Source organism: Amphiprion ocellaris, chromosome 8, assembly GCF_022539595.1.
Source record: "Amphiprion ocellaris isolate individual 3 ecotype Okinawa chromosome 8, ASM2253959v1, whole genome shotgun sequence".
Taxonomy (NCBI): domain Eukaryota; kingdom Metazoa; phylum Chordata; class Actinopteri; family Pomacentridae; genus Amphiprion; species Amphiprion ocellaris.
The window spans coordinates 31,537,516-31,547,784 of NC_072773.1; the positions used below are offsets into that span (position 1 = coordinate 31,537,516).

At 39.3% G+C, this 10,269-nt stretch overlaps 1 protein-coding gene across 2 annotated transcripts; it reads left to right on the forward strand.

Moving 5' to 3' along the window:
- Positions 1–1,609: 1,609 nt before the first annotated feature.
- Positions 1,610–7,843, forward strand: idh3g (isocitrate dehydrogenase (NAD(+)) 3 non-catalytic subunit gamma). Of its 2 annotated transcripts, XM_023282236.3 has the most exons (13): positions 1,610–1,728; positions 1,975–2,022; positions 2,362–2,373; positions 3,267–3,364; positions 3,458–3,573; positions 3,715–3,775; positions 3,916–4,048; positions 5,102–5,235; positions 5,351–5,453; positions 5,939–6,085; positions 6,212–6,306; positions 6,420–6,480; positions 6,957–7,843. In XM_023282236.3, the coding sequence occupies exons 1-13, from the start codon at positions 1,648–1,650 to the stop codon at positions 7,056–7,058; spliced, it is 1,191 nt and encodes a 396-aa protein (XP_023138004.2). In that variant the 5' UTR covers positions 1,610–1,647; the 3' UTR covers positions 7,059–7,843. The 2 variants fall into 2 exon arrangements, with proteins under 2 accessions (XP_023138004.2, XP_035809635.2); XM_035953742.2 differs by lacking the exon at positions 2,362–2,373.
- Positions 7,844–10,269: the final 2,426 nt, after the last annotated feature.

The window sequence follows — 10,269 nt, forward strand, 5'->3', positions numbered from 1 at the left end:
AAGTGGAGCTTCAGGGGCAGTTTGTGGCACTAACTTTGTGCCCGCTTGTTGCACCTTAGTGGTAGTTTGTGGCAGCAAGCTATACCTTGCTTCAGTAGCAGTTTGTGACATCTCAGAGCCAGTGTGTGATGGCCTGTTGCACCTTAGTGGCTGGTTGTGGCACATTGGCAGCAGTCTGTGGCATCAAGTGGCACCTTAGTGGTAGTCTGTGGCAATTTGTGACACCTTACTGGCAGTTTGTGGCACCTCAGTGGCAGTTTGTGGCACCTTCGTGGTAGTCTGTGGCAACTTGTAACACGTCAGTGGTAGTTTGTGGCATTTCAGTGGAGGTTTGTGACATTTCAGTGTCAGTGTGTGATGGGCTGTTGCACCTTAGTGGTAGTCTGTGGCAACCTGTGACACCTTACTGACAGTTTGTGGCAATACGTGCCACCTCAGTGGCAGTTTGTGGTGTTTCAGTAGAGGTTTGTGACATCTCAGTGCCAGCGTGTGGCAACTCAGAGCTAGTGTGTGACGGTCTGTCACACCTTCGTGGCAGTTTGTGGCACCTTTGCGGTAGTCTGTGGCAACAAGTGGCACCTCAGTGGTAGTTTGTGGCATTTCAGTGGAGGTTTGTGACATTTTGGAGCCACTGTGTGACGGCCTTTTGCACTTTGCTGGCAGTTCGGGGCAGCTTGCTAACTGCTAAATGAAATTGTAACTGTAATTTGTGGGTCTTCTGTGTCATCTTGTTGGGCCACAAGATGACACAGGAGAGACACTGGCATAATTGGTATAAGTACATAACAGGTAAATTAAAAGGAAGAAAGAAATGAAGGGCAAAATGCATTTGGTGGCTTTTAACATATAAAATATACACCTCTAAACCTCTACACCAACCTCAACACACAGTATAAAGTACTTAACATCTTACTATGGAGACCATTTAACTAGTGTCAGTTGATACTATGCTGTTATGTACAGTGATGTAATGAAAAAGTGAAAAACAAATCTGTAAATAAAGATGTAATTCATGCAGACAACTTATATTACTATATGTAGGATGACCAAATGTCCTGTTTTCCCAGGACATGCCCTGTTTTCATGTCCTGTCCTGGCCATCCTGGTTGTTTTTAATTAAGTGAAGAAAATGCATCTTTGAGTAAACTTCAAGTGTCATTTGAGTATCTCAATGCCAGGCTGAGTGTCCTGATTTTTGGTAATCATAATATGGTCAACCTAACTATATGTATTCAGTAGCTTACAAGTCACTAAACTGTTTACTCAGTGAAGCTGTGTTTATGCAATTATAATAGAATAACAGAGTTTTACTGTAGCAGTAATAACAAAGAAGATTGTGTTTCTGCATTTTTTAACTAGGCAATGGCATTGCATCATCTCGTGAGAGAAATTACATAAAATAAATGTAAAACAAAAAAAGCAGAATATAGTTGTTTAACATTCATCATGGGAGCTGAATAAGAAATCTATATTTTTGCATAATTTTAATATAATTAATTACATACTAAGGTTTAAACTGTCACAAAAGCCCAAAGGAAAGTATAAAATAAATACATAAATCTGTACAGAGCAAAAAAATAAATAAAAAATTGTTGCGCGGGCACGGCACTTCCTGCTCGTGCACGCGAGTCCTGCCTCACGCTCAAGATGGCTGCTCACAGCGCTGTTCTGTCCGTGTCCAAAATCATAAATCCTTTCTGGGGTGGACGCCTCGGAAATACGGTTAAAGTAAGACGAGACATGTTGCCATCGCTATATCGGCTGTGTATGTTGCCGTGTGACTCCAAATTAAATGAAATTCGTTGTTTTATCTCATCACAAGGTCAAACGGTTAACATCAGTCAGTTGAATTTGCGAGCTAACAGGCTTCCTCCACATCTACGAGCGGGTTGCGTTGAAGTTTTTTTGCTAAGATGTTTACATCCAATGGGTGCTAACTGGCTCTAAACCATCTGTATTTGCGCTGTTTTTCAGGTATTTGGAACAACTCTGACCAGCCACAGGAATAAGACGCAGCGAGCTGTGAGTGAATCAGACTCAGTGTCAGAATGAGTGCATTTGATTTTGTCACTTTGTCACTTTTCATACAGAATGAGTATATTGCCATTATAGTGTAACTTTGTGACATAAAGTCACTGCTGCTCATTAAGCTCTTTATTTCCAAGCTGTATGGCTTTGGATTGGGCTCTCTGTGTGTCTTTTTCATTGCCAGATGGGAGTGCTGTATATCTGTGTTTCCACTCTCTTGCACTAAAAGAGGCTCTGGGTTTTACCACTGTTTGGATTTAACATGTCCTTCTATGCAACTGTCAAACTGACTCTTGTCCTTCTGCTTTCCTTGCTGTCCATCTTCATCAACAGGGAGAAAACATAGTAAGTAGCTGACTTTTGACACGGTTTGCTGGATTGCAATGCATCACTTCACATACAAGAAAGAATATTTTGCTAACTATGGTTGTGATGCAGGTTTTTTTTTTTTTAAAAAGTATGAGAAACAGAAGGCCACTCCTGTGTATCACATTGTCGTTTCAGTAATTTCTGCAGGAATTTGCAACTGTTGCACAATTACCAAACTGGTTCTTGATTTACAATATTAAACATTGTAAATGATATTACAACTCTATTAATATAACACTCAAACCTAAATGACACTTTTAACGGCCTAACCTTACCCTCGGGCGCTTATTTCTGTGTTGCTTTGGACTTTTACTGGTGACTTTGCATTGTATTTTTTTTTAGCACATTAATTATATTGTGTGCATTGTCAAAATTCATTACCTTTCTTACCAGTGTTCTCTTTTCATTCAGCCACTGTATGACAACTTTAATATATTTTAAAATTGCTTGACATGGTCAGTCCACCTAAATGAACTTTTCCCCACATCATTTTTTGTCATTAAGTAGTAATTCCCTAACTGTTTACATACAAACAACGGTGTGCGGGTATCTGAGTATGTGGCACAAGATCTCCAGTTGCAACTGCATTACTGTGTAAGAATGTACATAACAAAATACATGCAAGCAACTTAATGTCTACTGTGATAGACGGCTCTAGAAAATGTCATGACTTCACAGGGTGATTTTCATATCATCCAGATATTTAATTCCTAAAGCGGTAGTTCAGAAATCATTCTAAAAGTTGTGGTAGCGTAGCCACAGTTAGGCAAATACGTAAGTAACTGGATTCCGGTTGTTGCAAAATCACTAGTGTTGTTTTTCGTGTTCAGTTAGTAGAGTTAATAAGGTGTTAAATGCCAATGTTACAGCCCCCTCCTGCAAAGTATGGAGGCAGACACACTGTGACCCTCATACCTGGAGATGGAATCGGTCCAGAGCTTCTCAATCACGTCAGGGAGGTTTTCAGGTTGGTTGGACTTGAAGTAAATCTGGTTAAAAACTGTCGGCTACACACAGGTGATAATGGCCTTAAAGCGTGCGGTTTGTGATCATGCTATAGGTTCAGCTGTGTGCCAGTGGACTTTGAGGTGGTTCATGTCAACTCTGCTTTGGAGACGGAGGAAGATATCAATAATGCCATCACTGCTATCCGCCGTAATGGAGTTGCCCTCAAAGGTGAGCAGCCACTTTTTTTGTGTGCGTCACAAACAGAGCGTGAAAATATAAAAAGCAGGACACATCTGTGAGTCGCATGTGGTTTATATTAAGATCATGATCTCATGATTTAACTGTGAAATTGCTCAACTCTCCTGATAGGTAACATAGAAACCAAACATACCATGCCGCCATCTGTCAAATCCAGAAATAATCTCTTGCGGTGAGTGTATATGAAATATTCAGTTCCCTTGCTAAATGTCCTCTTTTCTCAAATGCCAGATTTCTTCCATAAATTGGTCCTTTGTGTCTATGTGACCCATTTTGTTTTTCTTCCCCTATCTTCCGTGTGTGCATCAACAGCACGAGTTTGGACCTGTACGCCAATGTGATGCACTGTCAGTCCCTCCCCGGTGTCCAGACTCGCCACCAGAACATTGATATCATGATCATCAGGGAGAACACAGAAGGAGAGTACAGCAGTCTGGAGCATGAGGTCAGACAGAACAGAAAAACAATCAATCCTACCATCTGCTGAGATACATGCTCATGCTCCCGCCTACAAAAAAAATGTGTTTTTTTTTTTTTTTTTTTTAACTTTTTGTTCTTTTTTGAAGCGGGAATTGGGTACCATCCATAAACCGCCATATATCCTCCTGAGAACCGAGGAAAAAAAGCATCTTTCAAAATGTAACTTTTTTTGGTTATTTCCTGCCTTTTTGGACCTAAAACTACAACTCAAAATTCAGAATTTTCAAAAAATATTTTTATTTTAGATTTTACAGCATGCCAACTGTACACTTCGAAATCAAAATAGGCTGACAAGAAAACATTGCCAATCCATTTTGTAATTAAACTTTGAGAAACTAAATTAAATAACAATAATGTAAAATTTAAGAGGTTGAATGAAACATAATTCTAAACAACTATTTATTTATTACATTAATTACTTTACATAGAAAATAGCTTAAATCGTTTTCATGTCCATTACAGCTGACATTCATAAAGGGGCTATTATTTTTCCTGACCAAAAGTTTAACTGAACTGTGACGCCAATTTCTAATTCCTGACGTGTTCTTAAACAAGAAAATATATGATTACCATGAGTAAAACAACGTCTTAACAATATTTGACTTAACTTTTCTCTTTTCCTGGCAGGTAAGTTTTGCTGCAGTCTCGATTGTGTCCCAGTATGAAAACAAAGTTCCTATTTTCCCACCCAATCACGAGATATCATTGGAAAGGCCAGGATGTCCTCAATTGAACACATCAGATTTTAGTAGCGTAGCTCAAATGACTCAAAAGATATAGATCAAAAACAAATGTCCAGTATAGAGGACATAAATGAATGGGCTCAGTCTTGGGAGGATATACCCAATTAATTTGCCAAATATATTAATTGATAATTGATAATTAATTAATTGATAACTGCATTGGACAGTTATCTGTGTATACTAGATATATCGGTACCAAATTAACAGGGGCTTGTTTTAACTCTATTGAACTACAGAGATTATTTACTTGTCATTCTCCCCACTGTCTTCTTTAGAATGTGCCCGGTGTAGTGGAGAGTCTGAAGATCATCACCAGGAACAATTCCCTCAGGATTGCTGAGTATGCCTTCCGACTGGCCAGGGAGAAAGGTCGCCGCCGAGTCACTGCCGTACACAAGGCTAACATCATGTAAGTTACTGTGAGGCGAGAGTATCCTGTCATAGCAGTTTGGCCTTCTGTCTTACATAATACAGTGAGTTTCTGTCTACTAGAAATATTGAGTGTGGCCTTCCTGTTTCCACAGGAAGCTTGGTGATGGCTTGTTTCTGCAGTGTTGCAGAGAAGTGGCCTCAGGTTACCCAGACATCACCTTTGACAGCATGATTGTGGACAACACCACCATGCAGGTGAGAATTGATGATGTTTTATTGCTTTTGATGAAGAAAATAGCACACAACTTTTGCTACAGATACCTTCTAGTGTCACCCCTTTATTCCATTTCCCACAGTAATCCACTACTCTTTTATATTTTGTTATTTGTTGCTGTCTGTCAGACCTCCCTCTTACCTTTTGTTGTCTGCCAGACCTCTTGATTCAACTACCTTTTGCTGTATTGCCCTCTGTTACTGATTAGCAACCATACGCAAATTAACCACTATTCACCCTTGTATTTACATACGGCCCCCTCCCTACCCTCTGACCATCCCTATAAATCGTGGACTCTGCAAATATTCTTGGTCGGCTCACCTTCACAGACTTGTACTCTGATGCTGGAATACAAATAAACACCCCACTATAGCAAATTTCGAAGGACTAAGAGTGAAATTTTTTCAGCACTTTGTAAATGTTAGATCTAAATTATTTACCTTCCACTGTTTGTTTGTGTTTGCAGCTGGTGTCCAAACCTCAGCAGTTTGATGTGATGGTGATGCCTAATCTGTATGGGAATGTGGTTAGCAATGTGTGCGCTGGCCTGGTGGGAGGGCCTGGCCTTGTTCCTGGAGCCAATTATGGCCGTGACTATGCTGTTTTTGAAACGGTGAGTGTTTGGAAATGAGCCGTACGTCTAAAACACTGTTCTGTCTAAATTCTGATGGATGAAAATTGCATTAATCATGTCCATTTGATACATTGTAATTTTGCCTCTTTCTTTTCCCAATTTCAGGCCACGAGGAACACAGGAAAAAGTATTGCAGACAAGAACATTGCAAACCCCACTGCTATGCTGCTAGCTGGCTGCATGATGCTGGACCACCTTAAGTAAGCTTTTCCAGATAAAATAATATTACATACCTTCGTGCACTTTCATCTGAAACATAATTTTGCAACTGTGGATCACTAATAAAATGACAAATTCTCCTATACTTCTCCAGGCTTCACGATCATGCAAGTTCAATCCGGAATGCGATCTTCACCACAATGAATGAAAACAGGGTGGGTCCTCTGTCACTGATAAGCTCTTCCCCTCACCTGTCATGCTACTGAAAAGCTACCAGACCATCAAAGTGAGACACAGGATTAGAGCCCCTGGTGGCAGGTCTGGCATGCTTCCTAGAGGGCATCACAATGCATTCACACAAAGCAGCATTGTGTCTTTTTACTGCCTCAAGGCTCTGATAAAGTTCTACACTGTACGGTATCTGATCTTGCACTGTGTACGTTGGCATTAATTACAGTCCTTGAGTTCATTTAAAAACCTGATCTGCCATCTATAGCTGCAGGCTGGTGGCAGGCTTTAACTCGTTCTTTTGAGAGATGATACGTGATATTTTATTGCTCCCAGTAGAAAACTGATTGCTGCATAAAGACACTCAAATACACAAAACAACTTTGCAAATGCAGTAAATCTCAGGAGGCTCATTCCAAAATGCTAAAACTGTAATTTTTTTTTACAATTTTTTGTCTTGCAGTTGCACACAGCTGATATCGGGGGCCAGGGCACCACGTCAGAGGTGGTTCAGTCTGTCATGAGGATCATTCAGAGTAAAGGACAGCTCACTGCAGAGTTCTGAACAACTACAGTTATCAGTGGTGTGAGTTTAAACAGGTGTCTGCACCCGGTACAGGTGTACAGGATGTAGGAGATGTCCATGCATGTCTGTTGCCATAAGATCTTTTTTCTTGTTCACATGGCCTACTGACCCAGTAACTGTACAAATAGCCTTTTATCCACACCTGTGTGTTTCACACATAGTAATGACCCATAAAAACACTCAATTTGTTTACTTTTGATAAAGTTCCATTATCACTCTTACTACATAACATATCCTACATAAATGGTAGGTTTTATTGTTCATACGGTTAAAAATCCATATCCTTACAATTCATTAGGAAAGATGAAATCCAGTACATCACCAACCACATGTTGAGGTGAAAAATACTGAACATATGCAAATATGGGCATGTATTGACTTCAGCATTCTTGAGTGTGGGTTATTTATTTTTCAGATTATGATTTTGATACAGCCTTTCAGTCAACTAAAATGTGCAATGTTTGTTTAAGTGCTTAACTTTGTTTGTCATACTGTAACTTAAATATCAAGCTGCCTTGTAGATGCTGTTATGTCCTTAACATTCACATCATGTTAAGTGTACTTCTCTGTTGTCAGATCAGGGGTACATCAGGTAATTTCTGCCAAAGCTAGACAATATCACAAGGTTATACTGTTGTCTTTAAGTCTTAACCCGGCAAGTGCTCTTACAGGCTGCTATGGAAAAATGGTTACATTGTGTTTGTTGGCAGGCACTTATACTGTATAACATAAATATTATCAATAAAGGAATCATCTACTTCAAATTTTGAAGCATGATTTAAATCATTTTTGAAGCTAAAGTAAATTGATATAGAAATTACAGTACACATAGTTGCAGGTTTATTGGATATGATTATCTGAAATTAATGTGCTCCAATGAAACAATCCTAGGACAAATCCTTCCTATTTGAATGTCTTTGAATTATCTATTTGAATATCTTTGGGTGCTGCTGAATTGCATTGCACCATGCTAACAGATGCTACTAATTACTGTTGGTTTAGACCGCATTAGTTTTAGCGAGGTCTATCAACTAAACTGGCAACTTGAGTGCGTAGATCCTTTATAAACAAAAAAGTCTTACTGCTGAGATCAGTTATTTCGATTCACTGCTTCAAAGAAAAGCTCTGCTCTGGGTCTCCTGCTGGGGATAAAGCTTTTTTTGCTCCAAATAAGATAAAGCTCACTGATCCTTCCGTTTGTTTTACAATTTCATGCTCCATCAACATCTTTCCAACAACATTGGATGACAAGTTGCTCTTTTCCATTTCAGCACTAGGTGGCAACACCACTTTCTGGAACTGCAATAATATTCACAGCTGCAAGCATATGTGCTCCTTTAAATACTCTGTCTAACCAGGACAAAATGCAGAAAATACAGCATGTGCTCTTTTTATATCATTATGTTACTTCTGCACTGCATAATAGCTGCAGGAAAATTGTGGATGCAGGAATCTCTGGCAGCCAGACTGCTCCACATAATTGAAAACATTAAGATAATTCTTGTGTTCTTTTTGGGTGATTTCTAGGAATCAGACTCTTGGCCTCAGACTGTGGGCTTCTAAGACAAACGTGAAGTATTTTGGCTTTGCCGTCTGTTCAAATTATCCCAATTTAGCATAAAACCTAATCATTTGTTATATTTTCACCAGGCAAATGATTAATTATTGCTTCATCTAATTACGTAAAATGTTCCCATCATGCAGCCGTATTGACATAAATTGTCTGGCCCCTCTGATAAAGCGGGAGGAGTGGACGGATGTATAGTGGTACGTCATTCAGCACTGACTTTCTGCTCACATACATTGTACAAATAATCACAGTCTGCCGCTCTTAGTCAATGAGGCACATCTCACTGTAACAGTACTAACCAATTTATCATCTGTCCGGCTCTGTGGGAACATTGCGGACTGTTCCTGTTTGTACATTTGCATATTGAGTGGAGAAATCCTTTGGGGTGAGGCTCAGTCTTTTTTTAGATGTAGACTTTATAGGGAATCAACAATCACGTGCATTCATTCCACCTTCATTTAAACTTGGAGTACGTTAAGGCCTCCTTTACTATAACAGAAAACATTTAGGCACTGAAATAAGAAACTTGGACAACAATATTAATATGAAAAAGTTGGCAAAATAGTGAAATTATAACCCTAACCCTTAAGCCAGAGCAGCTGCAATCGAAATGAGGTCAAATTAAAACCCTAAACTGCCCTGAGGATGAAAATGCAGCTTCAGATTGTTCTGCAGGTTATTCCAGGTTGCAGGTGCACAGAGAGTAAAACTGGATTTTCCATGCCCAATAAAAACAGCCAACACCTGCAGCATAATCCACCCATTTGAGCGTGTTTGGTAAGAGCACACATTAAAAGACAGCAATAAAGTTATGTAAGGGAGTAAGAAAAAAACAAAACACTGAAGGCTTTATAAATAAATAAAACCCAGGTAGTGAGGGTCACCCAACCTCAGCGTATACAGCTCACACTGATGACTACAGTAATTGTTACCAGTAATAAATATTAATGCAGCGCTTTAAACAGTGTCCAAGAGCTTAAGAGTCGCCGCTGATGCATGCAAGTGTAAAATGTCACCATAATACTGACCAAAAATAATACCTCAATAAGTGTTTTTCTACAGAACAGTGAGAAATTTGATTTATTCCTGTAAATGAAACCAATTTTTTGTTATAGTTTAGTCACCAGTTTGGACACCTTATGTTTAAAAGTCTGGTCAATCCAGATTCCAAGATATTTATGTAGATATATACACCAACGGCCGTGTGTGACACCTTTTCATAAATTCTGATTTAACATTTCCAATAGCCACACACAGCCGTCTGTCCTTGAGGTAACCAAAACTATTTAAAAGCATTTCAATTAAAACCAACACCGTAAAGTCTTTTTAAAAGGAAGGCATGATTGACTATCAAGTGGCATGGAAAGATCGATTTAAAAAAAGCTGCACAGATCAATAAAAACCTAAAAAAATAAGCTGTATGCAATCATACAGTGTGTGAAATATGCAGGAAATTGCTGTGTGTACTTTAGCTTCTGCCAGTTGGCTGTCTGTAACTGTTTTACTGCCTCTTCACTCATGTCAGTCTCTCGCTCCGCAGAGACAGCAGATTGGCTCCGAAACATTCATTTTCAATCTTTCTTTGTGTTTTATTCTCTGTAAGAGGTTCTCTACTCCAGA